The sequence below is a fragment of the Hemicordylus capensis genome, chromosome 17 (genome assembly GCF_027244095.1).
Source record: "Hemicordylus capensis ecotype Gifberg chromosome 17, rHemCap1.1.pri, whole genome shotgun sequence".
Classification (NCBI taxonomy): Eukaryota; Metazoa; Chordata; class Lepidosauria; order Squamata; family Cordylidae; genus Hemicordylus; species Hemicordylus capensis.
The window spans coordinates 14,582,468-14,604,065 of record NC_069673.1 but is presented as its reverse complement, the minus strand read 5'-3'; the positions used below and the strand labels follow the sequence as shown (position 1 = coordinate 14,604,065).

General features: G+C 48.4%; 1 protein-coding gene across 22 annotated transcripts in view; it reads right to left on the bottom strand.

The window, feature by feature from the left end:
- GRIN1 (glutamate ionotropic receptor NMDA type subunit 1) overlaps positions 1-21,598 on the bottom strand; it is a 47,747-nt gene that overhangs the window by 4,996 nt on the left and 21,153 nt on the right. For 5 of the 22 annotated variants that reach the window (XR_008312852.1, XR_008312853.1, XM_053282691.1 and 2 more), the window contains 9 exons: positions 21,224-21,351; positions 20,498-20,662; positions 19,491-19,609; positions 17,951-18,063; positions 15,384-15,532; positions 12,371-12,528; positions 11,878-12,039; positions 10,987-11,096; positions 10,415-10,560 (listed from right to left, as the gene is read on the bottom strand). Coding sequence is in view for 12 of the 22 variants with exons in the window: in XM_053282691.1 (XP_053138666.1) it covers positions 10,415-10,560; positions 10,987-11,096; positions 11,878-12,039; positions 12,371-12,528; positions 15,384-15,532; positions 17,951-18,063; positions 19,491-19,609; positions 20,498-20,662; positions 21,224-21,351 (1,250 nt within the window). In the remaining 10 variants the exon portion in view is untranslated. The other 17 variants (XR_008312847.1, XR_008312848.1, XM_053282684.1 and 14 more) reach the window with 10 other exon arrangements.

Below are 21,598 nucleotides of genomic sequence, written 5' to 3'. Positions count from 1 at the left end.
ATTGTCTATTACAGAGGCATTGGCTGCAGTTCCAGAGTTCAAGGCAAAATTGCGTTTGGCAAAAGAGCATCTACCCTCGTCCGCCGCTGTGCCCCAAAGCCGTCCTGCCCGCCCCAGAAACCTGCAGCGTCGGCCCCGGAGAAGGCTCAGAGGCCGCCTCAAACAGTGTCACTTCCTCCCCGCCCACAAACAAGTCCATTTCATGCAGGCAGGAGTTGAAAACGATGATGACCCTCCCCACTTTAGCTGGCCTGACCGGGCTCTGAGCCCCAAGATGGCAGCACCATCTCTGCCACAGTGCCTGTTTTGTAGGGACGGTGCCTGTTTTCTTGGGGGCACCTATTGGTCTGTGCTGACTTTGCATTTAAGTGGTAAGAACATCAGAACGGCCATGTCCATCTAGTCCAGCGTCCTGTTCCCAACAGTGGAGAGCTAAATGGCTCTGAGAAGCCCATGAGCAAGGCATGGGCTGTACCTTTCCCCACACTTATAGGTCCTCAACACTTGGTACCTGGACTGTCTTTCAACCACGTAGCTATCACGGCCTATCTGCTGTGAATCTGTTGAATCCCATGGCTAAAGCTGCCCAAGTCACTGGCTCTCGCCACATCTTGTAGCGATGGGTTCCGCAAGCTCCTTCTGTCTCACGTGAAAACTGTGTTTTCTTTGGCCCCTGCCCTGAACCGCCTGCAAACCACCTTCACTGGCTGATCCTATGTTCCAGTCTTGCAATGGAGGAAAAGTTCTCTCTATCTGTTGTCTCTGTAGAGTTTGCAAAGTTATTCTCATAGAGCATGCTACCAATTATATCAGTTGGGCTAGTGGAATATCAGCTTTTCTTTCTGCCCTCTGCTTCGGAAAAGCACCTAATGCATTTGCTGTGAAAAGTATAGTATTTTGAAGCTTTTTTTGTATGACAGGTTCGGGGGGGGGGATACATATTCAGCTCATTGTGACAGAATATGTTAAAAAAAAAAATACTGATTTCTAGGCTGAGAAATGTACCTTTCCCAAACTCTTGCATGAACTGAGCTGGCCAAGGCAACAGATCCATTTACAAGGTTCTCCTAACCATGCTTACACCAGAGTAAGCTCCATGGCTTTCCATGCGATTTGCAGGCAGATATGCAATTCTTTAAGACTGCAGCCTCCAAACAACCTCTCTCCTGCATCATGTAAAATAAGCCTGCCGGTTTTTTATCGAGCAAATGTTGGAAAGAGTGAAGAATGCTGTAATTGTATAAGGTGGGGACAGGTGGAATTTTAGGAGGGGGAAATTCAGCCCCTTCTGCAAGCTACAAAATCTGAGTGTTGTGCTGGGGGTGGGGTGGGAGCCATGACAGCTGGTTCACAAGCTCGTTAAGGCCACAATCCTGCACACACTTACTAGGGAGCAAGCCTCGAGGAATACAGCAAGACTTACTCCTGAATAAACATGCCCAGGATTTCACTGCAAATTTAGGAGGAAGTTAAGAAGCGGAGCCGGCCACCTTAAGACTTGCATCTGTGGGGAAGGTGTTTCCTTCCAAGGAATATTTTGGCGCCTAATTTTGACAGGAAAACGTACTTATGGGAAGCAGAAACCGAATGCTTAGTGTCCTGTTGGTGTGTGTTTTTTTCTTTTAAAGGGTGATAAAATGAATATTAAAATGACCCATGCGTGACTGTGAGGTTGAGGCCGCTGCAAATATGCCTCCTGGATTTTTCCTCCCAGTGGCCAAGATGCCAACTGGTTAGTCATGACTTGGCCCCACTGGAACCACCAAGACAAATTAGTCCTGACTGACTCAAGTCCCATAAATTTCCAAGGGGGCTCGGTCACGACAAACTCCCTCTGGCTGCCCAGTTTTGACTTCCGCCTCTTTCTTTTCTAGCAGGCGTGTGTAAAGAATGCACCCAGCTTTTCATCCTGAGGTGAATAAACCAAGAAGGATGCCACTGCAAGGGCAGACTTTGGTTAAATCTCCTCAGAAAACCATCCCTGAGGCCAGACATGTCAACGGGGCACTTCTGAGGGGGGGACATTCCCCACCAGCGAAACCCCTGTTTCTGACAGAGAAATTTCGGGGTGGAGAGCAGATAATGACGTTGAATGACAAATGCCTCCCACAATGGCTGCTGAAAGGATCAACATGATCCCTTTTTGCTCAGTCTGAGGTGACAAGGTGATGCTAGTCCCGAGGACGGCTCTTTCTTGTTTTTGCTTTTGTTTATTTGTCTCCCTTTTCTTTGTGGAAATCAGTTTGCACAACACCTAAACTTCTGAGGGAAATTTCAGGGTTTCTGCCAAACAGCTGGTTTCTCCCCATCCCCAACCGCCATTTTAGGGGACGACAGTCTCTTTGCTGTCGTCTGGGTGTGTTTACTTGGGGAGGAAACCCCACAGACTTCAGTGGGACATAGACTCCCTTGGCTCGTAAGAATAAGGATGACATTATTATTTAATTTATTCATGTAATTGGTATCCTGCCTTTCCATTTGCAAAATAAAAATAAGAAAAAAGCCGAAGGCAGCACACCCCAATTTCTTAAGATACAAACCTCAAAACCAAACACCCTATATTAATTGCATTATTATTTATTATCTATTTATTTGTTGAATTTATATACTGCCTAATATTAAATCTCAAGGCGGTGGACAAAATTAAAAACACCATACAAAATATAAACATTTAGAATCCACAAAAAGATTTTTTAAAAATCATAATAGATAAAAACACATTAAATTTTTTAAAATTTAGATTTCAAAATAAAACATAAATAAAGCATTAGCTGCCTTGTGCACATGTACAAGGGGAAAGCCAGGATACCAATTATCCTGTAATAAATAAATAAATAGATGGATAAATAAATAAAGTCCTATAAACAGCCAAGAAAATCCCAAAAGGAAATTCCTAGACAGAAGTATAATCAATAGGTGAGGCTGGGGTGTACGTGTGTGTCATTTTAACAGTTGAGTCTGTGAGGAAATTTGAAGAATATTTGAAGCTGATTTTGGAGGAAATTTGAGGAATATTTGAGGCTGATTTCGGACATGGGTAAAATGTCTGACTCTGAGGTAAAATTTTAACCAGAAACTTCTGATTCACTTTCTGCCGCTATATTTACACTAGTAATGTAAACCCAGAAAAAAAAGGGGAAAGTTATAACATTGTTTGTTTGTTTTTCAAACTCCAAAAAAGAAAAAGGGATAACATTTTTTGTTTGTTTTTCAAACTCCTACCACTTAAAAAAATAAATAAGAAGTTTGCCATCTCAGGTAGTTTATGTTTGAACGAGGATTGGCAAGGTAGATAAATTCCTAACAAAGTGAGCTAAGGAACAGAGCAGGATAGAAGTATAGTTTTGTTATCTGCTTCCTCGTGGTTTCATTTAAAAAGCAGGATACCAAGTCATTCAATCAATCAAACTAACTTCTGTTCTTTTAAAGGTCCTTTGAATTGTACCGACTGGGGGGAAAGAGCGAACGAGAACGATTTTCCTGTTTGGAGCCTTTGTGGGGATTAAGAAAAGGTGAGTTTGGATCTTTGGTATCGTATCGGTCACGATTCGAGGAGCTTCCAGAGTATTCTGTGGGGTCACCCATAAAGACTAGGGCTTCAAAATGTGGGGATATGGCTACTTCTCTGGGAGGATTAGGCCAGCCCAACATTTCAGTGTGTGCACCAGCTCTTGCTAAGTATCTTTTGGCCGGGTGTACCAAATTTGATGTTGAGCGGCCATCTGCAGGGGTCTCTCTAGCGTGTACATTGGGGAATCCTGGAAATGGTGGCAGTTTGGATGCCAACCAGTTGCTTGGCCACAAAGCGTGGTGCCCCTTTGAGCTCTCAAGGGTTGCAGAGCACGGTCGGTTTTTCGGAAACCTGAGGTCGGCTCATGCTGCCGGACCTCATGGCTTCACTTATTTCCATAGCTGACAAGGATGCTGCAATGTGTTTGTTTCATTGAGGAGAAATGAGTGTACCTAGCTATGGACATGCTGGATTTTATGTCTTTGCATAGCCTCGTGTTTCGACAAATGGGGTTGAAATGGAATGGAGCTGTCATTAGTTTGTTGTGTTTTTAAAAAAATAAGCACTGGAGCTGTCTGGCTTCGACAAAGGCGATGTGGACAAAGCCAGGGGAGCATAGAAAAAGTGCAGGATGGCATAATGAGTGCACAATCCAACTTCCTGATAACCTCAGCCTTCTCGCTCTCTCTCTCTAAAAAAAAAAGGTTCTAGTCCTTATGGTTGATTAGGTATATTTGAAAGAGCTTGGGTAAAATGGAGGCCATTTTGGAGGCCATGTTGGTCAGGCGTCCTGCACAGCTCCTGCAGCCCATCTCTACATGACTAGCAGAGCCAATTATGAAATGTACTTAATTGGCACAATTCTTACAGGATGCAGACTCTAGGTGCAGGGTACTTAAGTTCCTTGCTTATGGGGCGCAGGAGCTGCAAGCTGTTGCCATCTCTCTTAGGCACGGTGGAGGACAGAATAAGGGAAGGAGAAAGGTTCTTAGACCAAGGGGTGGGCGAGGCAGGTATCGCCCCCAGAACTTGAAAGGAGGGAATAAATACAGAATTCTGAACAACCATCCTCAAGGCTCGGGCCCTATCTTTGTTCCTCCTACCAAGACATATCAGACTTAACTCTATTTATTAGTCAGTTTTTAAAATCTGCCCAGAGAACCATGGGAATTGTAGTTCTGTGGGAAGACAGAGCTAGGCCATTTCACATACCCCACGTTTGTTAGGATTCTCTAGAGCGGGGGTTCCCCACCTGTGACATTCCAGATGTTGCTGGACTACAACTCCCATCATCCTCAGCCACAATAAACTGGGAGTGATGGGAGCTGTAGTCTGGCAACATCTGGAGTGCCACAGGTCGGGAATCCCCCTGCTCTAGAGGAAGCCACAGCAAGGAACCAAATAGTTTTAAGTCTGTCATGTAGATATTCATTGGTTTTATATTCATTTCATTTATTTGTTTTAATGAATGTTTTAACTTTTCTGTTGTTGGTTTTTTGTTGTAAACTGCCCAGAGATGTAAGTTTTGGGCGGGATAAAAATATGTTAGTTAGTTAGTTAGTTAGTTAGTTAGTTAGTTAGTTAAATAAATAAATAAGATATGCCCTATGAATCTTGGCGTAGGTAAAAGCCCTTGGCTGCCTGCTCTGACTTCCCACTCAAAGGCAGAACCAACCTCCCAGCAAACCCCTAGGTAGGTAGGTAGCTCAAGCAAGTGAGTCAAACCACACCCGAAAGCAAAAGTACTTCTGCCAGGAGGGAATTGATCTTGTCCTCTGCAGGAAGCCGTTGAGTCCTCACAGGGTGCAAATTCAAGGGTGATTGTGGAACAATCTGCCTGACCCCTTCTCTGCGCCCAGGCCCAGCAAAGGAACAATGGGGTGGTTTCCATTACCCCGGGAGTTCTGCTTCTGCATCCAATGGCATCTCCTTTCTCTGATGAGCGGAGATGCCAAGCAGAGTCACTAGTGGGCAGGAGGCACCCAGGGCACAGGCTGAGATGCAGAGCATCTATTTCACTGGTCTCTGGGGGTGCTATTCCCCCTTTCCCACACCCATACTTAATTTCTAAAATGAGAAACTGCCTGAAAATCATATTCTCTGTACCAGGCAAACCCTTTCCCTGGTCCCAGACTTGTGTCTGCTGACTGCTTACTCTCATCAGAGATGCACTTTGCCTATGCTCAGAAGCACTTCCCCTCTTCATATTGTCATGTCCCACAGCTCAGCTGAGCCGAGTCCCTTTCCCTGGCCTGCACCGCAGGCTCACACCAGAGCTCTCTGCATATGCTCAGAGGCCGGCTTTTCTTATCATATTCCACAGCAGAGCCCTTCTTCTGCATTGCTCACACTGGCAGCAGGACACGCATTTTGGTGCTTGCCACCCATGCGCTTGTCTCTCTGACACCTGCCTGAGCAACCCTGATCCAGAGCTAGACGACTGAGAGAGAGAACTCCGTAGAAAGGAAATTAAAAAGCTTAAAAAAAAAAACACCCAAAAAACCAAACTCTGATCCCCCCCCCACCCTCCAAAGCTCACAGCAGGAAGCGGTATCCTTGTGCTGCGTGTAACGCAAAACAGAAACGGCGTTTCCTGCTCTCCAGACATTTCAGCGTGCAAAGTGGCATCCAGCCAGGGCTCATGCAGGCAGGGGGGTGCTCAGGCCTCAGTTGAGTTGTGCGTGCAACCCCCCCTCCCCTCCACAGGAGGGGGCCATTTGGAAGCAAGAAGCTTAGAGCAAGCAGAAGTTTCGATGCTGTCTTGCGGGAGACGCTTCGCACCGAAACCGAATAGCGAATCAGGCCAGCTGCCTTTGGGTTTTCCCCCACCCTGGGTTTGGCTTCATTTTAGATATATTTTTTCAAAATGCTCTCCAAAATTTTTTCTCTCCAAACCGCGATTTGTCTCTCTCCCTACCCTGCCCTAGGCAGAGACAGTTGTCTTTTGCACACAGTTGGCTGAATTCTGGGAGTTCCCTCTCTCTCTCTCTTTTTGCTTTTGTTTTTTGCTTTTTGTTTTGTTTTTATAATCACAAACAAAAATCACAGGTAAAGAATGTGATAGACACATGGTCCAGAGTGAGGTGAGACGGTGCCTGAATTAAACTGGGGCGGAATTGGGGTGGGGGAAGTGGGGGTCAGGGATGGGGGTGTCGAGGACCGCTTTAGGCATACAATGACAAACAGGTACAGGAACACTTTAAAAAAAAAAAACAACAGGTAAAAATCAGTTTCTGTCAAAAAAAAAATTTCCTTGAAAAAAAAGAAGGGAAAATTGGACACCAGCGAGGTGAGGAAATTTAAGCCACCTTTCCAAATGGAATCGAATCACCTGATCCAAAAAAGAACAAAACAACAAAAGAACAAACCAGAACCAAAAAACGAGCCACTCACTGCAGTGATCTCCAAACTCTTCACAGGACACTACAAAGCAACCTTCCTGCCCTCCAGGGCTTTGAAACTTTCCGAGGGACAGGGAAACGGACTGACTCACTCACTGACTGACCCACTCTTGACGGACATGAGGCTATGGGAGGTCACACTGGCAGCTTCGAGATGGGTGTGTGGAAGTTGATGGGATGGCAGGAGAGAGAGAGAGAGAAAGAGAGAGAGAGAGAAAGAGAGAAAGAAAGAAAGAGGGCATAATCGTTCTTCTTCCTCTTACCGTATCTTTGGATGACCTACGTCTCTTGAAGCTGGAGGCCAGGGTAGAAGTGATGGACCTAAATGTGGCTTTCTTTTTAGATTCTGGTTCTGCTCTACCACTTTTTCTATCCTAAAATGAATATGTATATAAGCGATTAGATCTCCAGTGGGTGGTTTGGACCTCTACACCTAGATGAACACTGCCCCACGTCACGATGCTTCATTTGGTCTGGTTTCTGGTTTTAGTTTGCTTTGGTTGGTTGGTTTTTTGGTGGTGGTGGTGGTGGTTTTTTTTTTTCCTTAAGCGGTGGTCAAGACAACAACCAAGAAGTTCTTACAGTTGTCAGCCCCATATGGCCCTGAACCTTTGCTCTGTTATTGCAGAGTCAGCACATCACTAGGTCTAAATTAGAATGGCTTAAACCCCTTGAGGGCCAGGAATGGGGGGCAGCAAAGAACTGGACTTCTGCTGGATTTACAGCTCAGAGGCCTCGGGAGTTAGGTTGGCTTCCCATGAGACCCACGGATGATCCCATGGGTGGAAACCGATGGCCTCTGGGATCCCTAGGCAGACGAATCATTGCTCCCTACCCCTTCCTATCAATGCTGGTCTGACTAGAGAGAGAGCTGAGACACGTTCACCTACCACTAAATAAAAATGCTCGGGGCCTTTTCTGAAGGTGAATCCTACGGCCACAAGAGAGAGAGAGGACTGCATTGAAAGAGAAGGTCATTGTATGTTAAAAAAAAGGTACTCCGAAAATTTCAATGACTCTTGGCGCAAAGCCTGAACTGTTTTGTCAAAGGAAACGGAAAAAAAACGAAATGAAAGGAAAACAACAAACCAAAAACAACCAAAAGGAAAACAGAAAGGAAAGCTTAAACAAGGAAAAGAAAGGGAAAGAAGCAAAGCATTAAGGCTTCGGACGGTATTAGGGATGTCAAGAATTTAAAGAAAAATAACTCAGGAAAAGAGAGCTGTTGGTGGTAAGCAGTCACACCTGGTCAGCACATGGGGACTTCATTTTTTTTTTTAGAAGGGGTGGGGGGGACAGGAGGACCCAGCCAATTGCAAGGAAATGATTCTCTCCCCCCGCCCCCACTTCCTCCCCCCGAACCCTTTTGTCTGTGGAGAGGGTGTAACCAGGTCTGTCTGTACCAACCCATGGTAGGGGTGATAAAAAATGTATCCTACTGGTGCACAGAGCATGCGCGGTGGATACATTTCCTCCTCCTTTTCAGTTTTTCTCCAAGTTTTTCTTTGCGCGCATGCACAGAAGAAAAGAAAAAGATAGCCAGAGAATGAAATGGGATGGGTTTTTTTTTTTTTTTTTCTTTTGGTGCCTTTCCATGGCATCGTCGAAAATAGCCATGGCAGAACTGTGATTTCCCCCAGGAAACAAAACCCCAGAAAATAAAAAAGCCCCGTTATTTGTTATTTATTTAATTTTTTTTTCCTTGAACAAATAAATCTTCCCACTTGCCTACCTTCTAGCAATGTACCAGATACTAGTGGTCTGAGGGATCCTCCTGCGGAAAAGTCTTACATTGTCAAACGGATCTCTGTTGAGCGTATTTCTCTGTTTATTTCTTTATTATAAGCCACAGGGGTGCATGCTTGGCTGTCAGCCCCAAAGATTCGTTCCCCACCCACCCGCAGTGACCCAGGGCAGGATTTTTTCTAGAAAGTTGGCAAGTGAAAAATGGCAGTGACTAATGTGCTGTCATTCCTTGCAGACTTAACCCCTTCTGTGCTGCTGTCTTGGGGAGGGGGGAGAAAGAGGGGTGGGGGGGAGGGAGGGAGGGAGGAACAGCTTGTCCGAACATCACACTGGGTCTTCCTAACAGCTCGTCTTTCTCCCTCACCCTCTGTGTCAATGGCCCAATCCTTCTTCAAAATCACCTGGCCTTGGGAGAAGTTATTTCTTCCCTTTTTAAAACATTTATTTCAAAATGTTATCATCCACTTTGGGAGCCAAGTTATTTTGTCAGCTAGCTTTGCATCCTCTGCACAGAGAATGTTGTCTCCCTGTACACCACAGTTTGTGCTCTGAAGCAATACTCCTTGTCCCAGCAATTTCTTGTTTCGTTTTGTTTTTAAGAAGATGACCAACTAGACAAATTCGCCTTGAAGTTGCGCCTACTGGCCCAGAATTCCTAAACTGTCATCCCCAGTGCTGTGGCAAGACTGTGGATGCCAAGCAGAAATTTTTTTTAAAAAAAGAGGCACTCTGCACATGCTCAGAGGTGCCCCGTGTTTCTTTTTAAAATGTTACAAGCTTTGTAGCTGAAACTTGGCACTGAAAACCAATCTGGGGCGGAGCTTTGGTGACCTCTGACTTCATATTAAGCCCTGTGCAAGTCACAGAAAAGGTGGCTTCTTACATGGCTTTAGCTGGGCTGTGCAACCCTGGGAGCTAAGAATCCCAAAGGACGAGCATAGGAGGGTGTCGGAATTATATGCAGCCGGAGCCAGGGTTAGGGCCTTAAGTCTGCAACCGCACACCCAGGCTAGATTCGGAGTGGTGTGTGTGCAAGGGAAACTACCCACCTCTTCTATTCTGTTCCGCTTGCAATCCCTTCTTCCAACAGCAGGTGGTGCCATAGGCTTAGGACTAAATAGGCGCCTGGGACCCCGCTCTGGAATCTCTTAGGAAAACTTCAGCTGGGTCTCTCTGAGCGGGAGGTTGCTTTATAATAATAATCATCTTATTTTATTTATTTTGCCACTTAACCAAGAGCCAAGCAGGAGCAAGGCTGGGTAGCCTAAGGCCTGCCTTAGGTTGCAGCCGCTTTCCAGAGGACTAAAAGCTCAAATGGGCCTGAAAACAAAACAAAACAAAACAAAACAAAACAAAAAAACCCCACAGCAGGAGCCCACATCTGGAAGAGCAGCAGCTGACCAGGAGGACGGGTTGGAGGTGGCAGGGGGGAGAGAGAGGATCTGGCCAATCAGGATGTTTCCCGCCGGGGCTCTGGATTCAAATGGTGCAGAACTCACCTCCCAGGAAAGAAGCACATTGGGTTGGGCCCTGCTGCGTGCAAACTCCAAGCAGGGCGGCGGGGAACTCCGGCTCACCCCTCAGAGGCACGCCTGCAGGGAGCTGTGGGGAGGGGGGGGCTTGGGGGAGGGGCTGCGGGGAGCCTGGCCCTGTGCTATCCCCACATAGCACTGTAGTCACTGGTTGGGTGAAGTGATGGCAAACAGAAAAACCGCACCTGTGTTGGAGGTTTTGCTCTAAAAACGGTCTGTCCTACCTGCAGGTTTTTCCGCCACACATTCACGGCCGCAAACGCCAGTTGCATCTGCTTCCTCCGGGCGTCTTTATGCCTTTTGTAAGCTATTTCTATGAATATTAAAAATATCCCGGCCACAATACCTCCAGCCACCAGCATGAATACACCTGAAAGAAGCAGGAAAGTTAACAGCGAGGAGAATGGCGCCCCGAGAAAAGCCCCCTCCTTCTCCCCCTTGGTGTACACTAAAGGTAACAACAGAACATTTTAAGTGCAGCAGAAGCAATCTGACAATGCCCACCCAGCATTCAGTACAAACGTACCCTTTTGTGCCCTGGGACGAGCTCTGAAAAACTTCCTGCAAGTTTCAAGCAGGGTTCAGTCTGAACCAGGGAAAAGCTGGCTGAAGCAAGTGCCTATTGGCCAGTGCCAGATTCCTGAGACGGCCGTGCTACCTTTTGGGGAACGTTTAAAACAAAAACTAGCCTGTCCATCGGACAAGTCGCTGTCCAGCCTTCCTGTTGGACTAAAGTGAACCGTCCCTAGCCTGAGGGGAGGGCAGCAGATCAGAAGGCAGGTGGGAAAGAACAAACCTGCCATGTTCTCAAAGGTGAGCGTTGCTGGGGCATTGCTACGGGAATCGCACTCCTGATACCTCACCCAAGTCTTGTCAAGCTCTTCCATGAAGCCGTTCTCATGGTGGCTGGAGGCAGAAGGAGAGAGAGAGAGCACAAGAGGAGTCACGGGGTTGGTTTCCCAAGAGGGGCAGGAGCTGCTAGTGGTTAGGCCTGGGAGGTGGGGGGGGCACTGTCTTTGCTGATGTTTCCCGGCCGTGTCGCCTGTGTTGGTTCCCCCAAACTTCTGATAGCCAAGCGGCACTGATTTTCAGATTTAAAACCCATGGCATGCTTTGCTCTTTAAACTAGAAAAGGTAAAATTGAGTGGCTGAACTGGGCACCACGTGGGAATTCTAGAATCGAGACTCCTGGTGTCTTCTCCCTTTTTCAAAGAGCAGCCCAAGAAGCACGGGGGAAGTGTTTATCAGGGTTGAAGCCGAGGGAAAGGGGGAGGAATCGTGCCCCTGTACGATTCCCTAACTTAAATGCCCGCTCCCCTGCAACTCCTATTAGCCGCAGAGGGGGAAATATACAGGGCACAATTCTCCAACTTATCCTGCCTGTTGCTGTTATCTCTGGAGTTTCTCCCTCTGCACCTAACAATAACTTGGGGGGAGATCTGGATGGGAACTGTGACCTGGGAGCTCTCATCCATTCGGAGGAGGGGGGCGCAGCTGCTGGTTTGAGAATTACTGGCCTGAACTCTCCCTTGCATCCAGGGATTTCCTGAGGTTCTGTGAGCTTCTCTTAGGTTCCTCTCTCAGTTGATCCCCCAACACAAGCTAGAAATATGCTTTCCCCCACCCGCCCTGTCCAGTTCATGCAGTCTACAGAGCATTCAGCCTCCCACGGGGCAGGGGTACAGACTTGAGGATGGCCAGGGAGACGTTCTGCTTCCAGGGGCTATCTTTGCGCATCCCGATGCCAAAGCCGGAGCGGAAGAACAGCTCCCCCGTGGTCACCAGGTCACACTTCTGTGAGGCTTCAAACTCCAGCACCGCCGAGTCCCAGATGAACGCGTGGAGCTTGCTGTGGGGGAGAGGGAAGACAGCACAAGCGATCAAGGTCAACTTTTCAAGCGCTGAGCTTGCAAGATTAATGCAGATTGGTTTATCATGAACTTGCAAAGGAAGAGAGCTGTCTTGCAAGAAGCCCAGCAGAACCTGAGCTGCTAGGACAAGCCTTTGCAGAACCTAAGCTGCTAGAGCAGTGATCTTCACTATTGTTCAGAGTTTGGGGTGGAAACCTTGACAGCATGTTCCAGTCAGCTGGCTTATCCAAACGTTAGTGGCATCCTCTGGCAAGTTACCACTTAGTCATTTGCGTTCCCAAGCTGCCAGCTTCAGGCCCACACACTTACTTGTCTCGGACAGCCTGGATGGCTTCAGCAGCGCTCTCATAATTGTGTTTCTCCATGTGCCGGTACATGGTGCTCAGCTCTACCTGCCGCCGGAAATAAATGTCCACAGAACTCTGCTTCACTGTGGCATAGATGAACTTATCAGAGGGATTGCGCAGCTGGGAAACAGAAATAAAGACGACGTGGATAAAACTGGACGTGAAATGCAGAGACTAGTATTGAAATGGACTTGGGCCGGGGTGGGAGGAGGCAAAAAGGGGTTTCTCCTTAGTTAGGTAGGGGAGCTCTCTTCATTCCGGCTGACATAAAGCTTTTTGCAGCTAAGGTTTGCCCGCAGCTCTTATATGGTGCCCAGCTCGGCCCCTATGAGAATTTAACCCCCCTGGAAGTAGTCCAAACCACATTTTTAAGAGCAATATTTCAAGTGCCATGCTAGGTTTCCAATACAGCTCTCAGACACAAGGCAGGGGTTTTTTGATTAGAAATAAGACTCTGGCTAAGTATGTTTGTATTTTGGTTGAAGTTGTTATTTTCCCACGTGGGCTTTGCTCCCCTGACCCTTATAGATAGTTAGGCTTCCAGATGGAAGGTGACATTAAGACAGAAGCTACAATCTTACGGCCTTTCCCAGGAGGAGCTTATTAGGATGGGGTATGACCAAGCAATACGGGTCATTAAACAGCATGTATTTGATATGGAAATGCAAGAAGAGTCAGCCAAGCTGCCTAGAGGGATTTATATAAGTAATCAGTTTTCAAATGTAAAACCTGCTGAATACCTAATCAACTAACAGCAGCAAAATTTAGAAGAGCCTTGCTCGGTTAAATGCACTTCCTACTGCAGTTTTAGAGGGGAAGTTTAAGAAGCTACCATACTCAGCCGGCTTATGTCCTTGTGGTTATGTCCTTGTGGTTTGGGAGATATAGAAACAACTGCACATGCATTACTCTATTGTACATTTTACAGGGATATTCAAATTAATTTTATTTCTTCTTTTTTAATGGCATTTCCTGGCCACACCAATGAGTTTTATTTCGATTATTTGTTGTCAGATTTTAAAGACTCAGGGTCTTGGAATGTGGCCAAGTTCCGTTATGTGGTTTGTAAAAATCGTAAAGAACTCACCATCTGATTACTGTTGGTAGTTGTTGTCTGTTTATTATTGCTGGTCAATGACCGAAATAAAGATATCTATCTATCTATCTATCTTAGTTAGGTAATTCAATGCAGTTCCTTTATTACAGTCACAGACCAGCACCGTTTACAAACAGAAGCCCAACAAAAAAAACAACAACCCTACATAACCTGCAGGATTATTATGATACAGCTGTTAAGCACATAGTTATGCATAAATATCAGTTAACAATGGTTCTTAATGAACTCCTGGCGGATTTTACTGGCTATTAAACAGAACTTAGCCACATTATAAGATCTCAAGTCATTCCGGTCAGTTAAAAGATAATCAGGATCACAAGAATCTGTACAACCTGGATGACAGCTAATAAAAGGGGTTATATGTTTATGCCGTATATCTTGGTAAAACTGACAATAAAGGAGCACACGAGCCCTTGATTCAATATCTCCTGATTTGCAGAGAACAGTATGTTCTTTGTAAGGGATTTTTTGATATCTCCCTTCAAGGACTGTTGTTTGTTGGACTGTTGGCCTGTGTCAAAAGCTCTCCGGTATTTTGGCACAGTTATCTGGTTTAGGTATCTGGCAGGGTTGGAACTCAGAACTTGGTTGCCCAAACGGACACCAACCTTAGCTGGGTACGCGTGCACATCTTTCAGTTTACTAGGGCTGTTCATGCAGCTGTTAAGGACAAGCCTCCTTCATAGCTGCAGGTAGTGTGTGCTTCTAGCAAAAACCTAGGTAGCAGGAGGGGCGATTGATCATCTGTGCGATGGGAGCTCAGTGGGGTACCCCATTAACGGTCGTGTGAACAAACTTATCATCCGTTTTCCTTCATTTTTAATGTATTATTACCTGGCCTGTTATGCAGTCTGTTGCACACAGGCAGAAGAAAACAACTGGATTTTGCCACTTAATATTTCATATTATTGCTTTTTAAATGCATCAGCAGGGCCTATCCACACTACAAACTTAGATTCTCCCCAGTTGTCATGACTTCTCTGAGCCATCTTGGGAATGGCAGTTGGGTGAGGGAGCTGCAAGGAAGGTATGATTGTGGGGAGGTTTGTGCCTTAATGTGAGGGGGGAAAGGAAGGCACTAAGTCCAGGTCCCAAAGTGGAGGAGATTTGGAGGTGCAGAGAAGATCGTGCACTGCCCAGCCCAACATGTGTTGAGTATTATAACTCTTTGTTAGGCGTTATAATACTCAGTTATTATAATAATTATAATTATAATACTTATAATACCCAGTGCTTTCAAGGAGAGCCCAGAAATACCTTCTCCTGTCTCGGAATAATGTTCTTTGCACCTCAACTTAGGAACTTAGGTAGGCACTAGGAACTTAGGAAGCTGCTATGTACTGAGTCAGACCATCGGTCTATCTAGCTCAGAATTATCTTCACAGACTGGCAGCAGCTTCTCCAAGGTTGCAGACAGGAATCTCTCTTAGTCCTGTCTTGAAGTTGCTGCCAGGGAGGGAACTTGAGCCTTCTGCTCTTCCCAGAGCGGCTCCATTCCCTGAGGGGAATCTCTTCCAGTGCTCACACTTCTGGTCTCCCATCCACATGCAACCAGGGCCGACCCTGCTTAGCTAAGGGGACAAGTCCTGCTTGCTACCACGAGCCCAGCTCCTCCTCTCCTCAAGATCTCTTCCCCTCCAGACTGAGGTCAGCTGCCTGCCTATGGGTCAGCTCTGAGAGGCTGAGAGCTGTTACTGACAGGTTCCAGAGCAAAGTCCTGGGACTCCCGGATGATGTCATGGGTTGCTCCAAGAATACCCATTCCTCCTCTCCCCCACCAGCAAAATGGCAGATGTTCCTTTCCCCCCCGAAAAGCCGTTCCTGGGCCTGCTGAACCCCTGAGCGGTGATCCTCTTACCCTGGGGTCATTGATGCCCGTGATGCGCTCCTCAGGCCTGTCCAACACCAGGAAGGCAGCCAGGTTGGCAGTGTAGGAGGCAACGATGATCATGGCAAATCCAGCCCACACCATGCCTAGGATTCGAGCTGAGAAACTCCTGGGAGCACCTGGCAGGGAAAGGGGAACAGAGTCAAGAACCCACTGGAGTCCTGCATAAACACTGCGCCCAACTGTGTCCCTTCAGCGGCCTGGACTAAGCTCGAAAAGCAAAAGACAGAAGGTCATGAAGGTGCCACTTTGCACACAAGGTCAGGGAATGTGGAAGGCCAGAATTTGGATGGGAAAATTGTGATAAATATGGTGTGTGTTTTTGTTTTGTTTAAAAAAGGAACATTCTGCTTGCATGGTTCAGGGACTGCAAAATGGAAGGGAACCACATGTTAGTCTCTGCCCTCTGCCACAGGGTGAGATGTGTGCGTGATGTAAGCCACCTTGAGGATCATTTGATCCAACGTCAGGGTGCAGTTTTTTCGAAATCCAGGAATCATTGAAAATAAAACTGCTAATATCATAATGCCCTTATACAAATCTATGGTGCGCCCACATCTGGAGTACTGTGTGCAATTGTAGAACTGGAAAAGGGGCAAGGCGTTTTCCAAATTACACGCTGCAACTGTTTCGCAACGTGTCTGCGAAGCGCCCCTCTGCATTTCCCATGTTTCGACATCACAGTCACTGTGCTGTCAACCAGGGTACCGTCCATATTTCCGATGCCTTGATTCGGGTTTTATTGATGCGTTATGGTCCTATAACGTTGCAAGACCATTGCAGGAAAGTAGCTGTGTTTTTCTGTTGTAGGGAGGCGTGCCCCATGTTTGATGTGTTGCAGCATGGTGTGGTCTCTGGATGATTCACTTGGATTTGCTGGTTTTTACGGCCCCTTTCTGCCCATTCCTGAAATAATGTTGCCATTCATGTAAAATGACCCCCCCTCCCATTTCTCCACGTGAGTTCTTGTACAAGGGTACAACCCGCAATGGTGCAACTCGTTTTTCCTCTGCTTTCGGCTTTTGATTTCTATCACATTTGCTCATATTTTTGGTAAGATTTTTCTGTACACATTCATGCTGAGGATTTGCTGGCTTATTTGGCAGATCAAGGATCTGTTGATATATAAAGCCATTTTTTTCTTTTTTCTTTTAAAAAATATATTTCTGCTCCATTTCATTTTGGTGCTTCTGCTTGCACAAAGAATGTTGTTGCACCTTTGCACAAAGGCACCAATAATTTTTTTCTTAAGTTTGTCGCATCAGTGGTTCTCTGCCCCCTCTGCAACCCTATTGGCTGGAAATGGAGGGAGGAGGAGGGGGCAGTGAATGCAACCTCAGTGGAATATGGACACCCCCGGCTGGAAAATCCGCAGCAGTGATGGGCAATACGGATGACCAAAACCCTGTCACATTGCATAGAAAACCACTTGAGCACTCGTGATTCCAAACCACTGCCTCATTCCGGTGCACTTTGCAACACATTAACCGTTGCAAATCCTGTTTTCTGGAAAATGCCAAGAAGAGGCTGGGGTGTCTTAGTTCAGAAAAAAGGCATCTATGGGGAGATATGACTGAGGTGTATAAAATTATGCATGGAGTAGAGAGAGTAGGAGGCCACCTAATGGCGCAGTGGGGAAGTAAGAGGTTGCTGGTTCGAATCCCCGCTGGTCTGTTTCCCAGACTATATCAGGCAGCAGCAATATAGGAAGATGCTGAAAGGCATCATCTCATGCTGCGCGGGAGAGGGCAATGGTAAAACCCTCCTGTATTCTACCAAAGACAACCACAGGGCTCTGCGGTCGCCAGGAGTCGACACCGACTGGATGGCACAACTTTACCTTTAGAGAGACTGGACAGAGAGAAATGTCTCTCCCTCTCTCACAACACCAGAACCAGGGGTCATCCCATGAAACTGAAGGCCAGGAAATTTAGGACCAACAAAAGGAAGTATTTTTTCACACAGCGCATAATTATTCTATGGAATTCTTTGCCATGGGGATGTGGCTAGTGGTGATGGCCACTAGCTGGGACGGCTTTAAAAGGGGCTTGGACAAATTCATGGAGGACAAGTCTACCCATCGCTACACGTCTGCTGGGTATAGGCCACCTCCAGCCTCGGAGGCAAGACGCTTCTAAATCCCAGTGGCAGGGGAGCAATAGCAGCAGGAGAGAGGGCATGCCCTCACCTCTCGCCTGTGGGCTTCTCGGAGACATCTGGTGGGCCACTGTGGGGAACAGGATGCTGGACTAGAGAGGCCTCCTTGGGCCTGATCCAGCAGGGCTGTTCTCATATTCTTATGTTAAAATGATAGATGCACCGAGTTTTGAAGGCAGGAGGGAAGGTGGTAGGCTAGCCGCCACCCCCGCCACCCCGCCCCCAGGATTGGCCTGGAGTTTCCAAGAATCAGCCTGGGGATCTGAATGAGGAAAATTTTGGGGAGAAAAATCTCCAGGAATAGCTCTAGTCATGGCTGGCAAGCACAGAAGGCAGCAACCCAATCTTTCCTACTTCCCCCAGACCTGTTTGAAGCTCACCTTCTCCAATGCCAGAGTTCAGGAGGACTCCCCAGGAAAACCACATCGCAGAAGAAAGAGTCAGAGCGTCCTCCTCCTCCTCCTCGCTGTTCACTTTGAACCGGCCAAACGGGCTGCAAAAAAGCAACCAGCCCCCATCAGCCCACAGTTCTCCTCCTTAGCTGCCTGAGTTGTTACCGTCTGCTGGCACATTTTGTGCAAGCACGGTATGCAGCGTCTGAGCTTGCAAAACAGGAAACAAGTTTTTAGTCCTCGTGGCTGTGAAGACTGGTTTGAAAGCATGCCAGATTTCAGACGTTATTAGAGGCAGGCTGAATCATAGGCTGTAAAGAATGAGGCTTCAGAACTTTGCATGGCAACTTTCTCTCACCAAGGGCCGATGCCTGAATTACCAGGATACAGGAGGGCGGGGGGGGGGGATGGATCAGAAGGGGCCTGGCCCCCTCACCTATTGTGATGGCTTCCTTTGCTGCTCTGTGAGACATGTTTTAGCTAGAATTGGAGGCAAGGGACAGAACTTGTGGATTCGTGAAACCTGTCCGTTGCTCTCCTATAATTAGAGCACTGCTTGTGAGCAGCAGAAGCAGAAAGAATGACACAAAGCAAGCAAATATCTGCACATCTGCATAATCTATGCAGGCTGCAAGAGTCAGCGCTTGATCCGGAACATGGTTTCTCTTTGGTGCCGAACATTTATTGCATTTGTGCACATTCGGATGCATGGCGCACTTCTAATGTGACAAACTCCTCAACTCTTTAAGTTGCTGTCTTGGCAACAGCTGTGTGAGGAAGGGCACCATGACTGACAATCCACAGCTTGTGGGATGTGTGGGGGAAGCTAAGGTTGCTTCCTCAAAGCCAAATCACCAACCCCAGGTTCTCTCTTCATCTCCCAGACCCCAAACTGTCCATTTTCCAACTTCTGCTCTTTCCCAGCCTTCTTTCCTAGGAAGCTTCCATCTAGGTCAGTACGGTCTACACACGGACTGGCAGCGGCTTCTCCGAGGGTGCAGGCAGGAGTCTCTCCCAGCCCTGTCTTGGAGATGCTGCTGCCAGGGAGGAGGGAACTTGGAACCTGGGTGCTCTTCCCAGAGCAGCGGCTCCATCCCCTGAGGGGGGAATGTCTCCCAGTGTTCACGCTTCTGGTCTCCCATTCAAATGCAAACCAGGGTGGACCCTGCTTAGCTAAGGGGACAAGTCCTGCTTGCGGCCACCAGACCAGCTCGCCTCTCTTTCCTTGCTCTCTCTGATCTCTGGCTTCCCTGGTGCACATCCAGCCTCTCAGGGGACCCACCAAACCTCACAGCCTTTGCCCACATCTGCTCACTTCAGTCCAGCGATGCAGGAGGAGCGTCTGGCCGACAGTGTGTGGGAATAGCGGTGGGGTGGGGGGGAGGGGGGAATGCCTTCTGGGTTCCCCATCTCAGACCCAGAACTCTAGGGCCCCCTCTGGTGGTCCATGAAAGGCCCCAGCGAGCGTCTCCCCCTGCAGCCCCTTCCCACATGAGCAGCCCCCTCCCGTGCTGTCAGGGGCGGTTACCTGAACCGGTCGAGGAGATATAACATCACGGCCACCACATGCACCGAAAGCCCCACCAGGAGCCACAGAGTACTCTGGAAGGGCTGCATGAACGAGTCCAGGGTGCTGCGGGGGATTTCCTGGAACACAGCAGCAGAGAAGGGAATGACGGGGGGGTGGGGGTGGGGGACGAGAAGCCTCGCCCGGCCTAAATCTGACCTGGGATCTGAACAAAAGAGGGTATCTGAGCCTGTTGGGAAATGAATTTTGGAGGGAGTGAAAATCTGAGCGGCTCTCTGCACTCCCTAGGGCAGAGGTGGGCAGAGGTGGCCCTCTGCCGTTGTTGGACTACAACTACCATCACCCCCAGCCACAATGTGTTGATGGGAGTTGTAGTCCAACAGCCGCAGGAGAGCCCGGTTTGCCCACCTCTGCCCTCGGGGGTAGCTTCCTAAGATTCCTCCCAAATCCATGCGAATGACTGTCTGTGAAATTCCCTTCCAGGTCTTGTGCCGATACCAACAAGAGAGACCAGCCGGAACGCCAGAGAACCCTGCGGCATGAGGAGTCCCGCTGGATCAGGCCCGAGGCCCGCCTCGTTCTGCATCATGTTTCCAGCAGTGGGCAGCCAGCTGCCACTTCAGACTCACAAGGGGTGGGAAGGCGAGAGCCTGCATCGGCCATTGTGCCCCAGCGCAGTAGGATTTGGAGATACAGTACCCCTCACCATGGAGGTTCTGTTCAAGACTGGTGCGTGAGCTGGGACTCAAACCAAGCCTTTTCTTCACCACAACGACCAACACCCCTAAAGCGGGGCTAAAGTCAGGTCTTGAGTCTTGCAATGGCCTCTCCCTCAGCACCCATCTTTGGATCGGCATCTGGGGCGGCCAGTCACCAGTCCTTAGCCCCGGCCCCCCCAGTGCAGGGGGAGCCGTCCCAACCAGGGATGCCAGGACTCTCTCTCGGCGGCTGCTCGACCCATTCTTGGGGGCCTACGACGACCCTACACCTTGCCAAGAGTGCCTTACCTTTTTGACTAAAATGGTGAGTCCCTGGTACTTGAAAGGCTTGGAGAACTCAATGTACTGCGCCCGCTCGTTGTTGATGGTCAGCGGGGCCACGATCATGTCCGCCTGGCCGCTCAGCAGCTCCCCCATCATCCCGTTCCACTCCTTCTTGTTGCTGTTGTTCACCTGCAAGCACAACCCAGGCCGGAGCGTGAGGAGCGGGAGCCTCGTTGGAACCCGCTGCGGGCAGCGTCACACGACCATCTTGCTCCAGGCTAAACTCTCGTGACGACGCGGCCCCTTTCACACATACCCCCTCCTGCTGGCGACTTGAACTCGAGGCCTGAGCCCGGCTTCGCGAGCTATTTGGAACTCTTTCGGCAAGCCCCAGGGCCTTCTCTGAGCACAGAGGGTGATGGGCAGGCATGGAGAACGTTTGCTCTGGATTGCTCAGGGCCGGGGGCATAAATGCTGGCATCAATCCAGTTCTGACACCTTTGCTGCCTCTGCTTCCGGCACCTCAGCCTCCCAGGCTTCTGACCTCTGGGACGGGGAGAGCACACTTCCATTCTGGCCACCAGTGCCAGAGTCGCCCTAGCACTCCCGGCCCCTACTTTCCTGGAAGGGACTCAGAAAACCCACTGTTTCACCCACAGCGTTGTCAGAATTGCCAATCTCTGCTGTGCTTTGGCTGCGCTTACGTCTACCAAATGGAGGGAAAGCAAGAGTCCGGCTGCCCCCACTTACCCGCTCTTGGGTGCCGAATTTCCCATCGCCCACAAGGTGAACTTCGTAGGTGAAATTCATGGTCTTGGCCAGCTTGATCAGTAAGTCGATGCAGAAGCCGTAGCAGCACAGCATGACGCTGGGGCGCCCTACGTGGCAAAGAGGAGCGGCCAAGGAGGTTTATGGAAGAGAAGCAGAAATGCAGACCACCACCCCCCCACCGCTAGCCATATCTCGAAACTGGAATCCAGCACAGAGACTGCTAACTGATGGGGGTCAAACCCCACACCAAAGCATCCCACGTTCCATACCCAAGATCTGAACAAAAGAGGGTATCTGAGCCTGTTGGGAAATGAATTTTGGAGGCAATGAAAATCTGAGCGGAGGGGGGGGGGG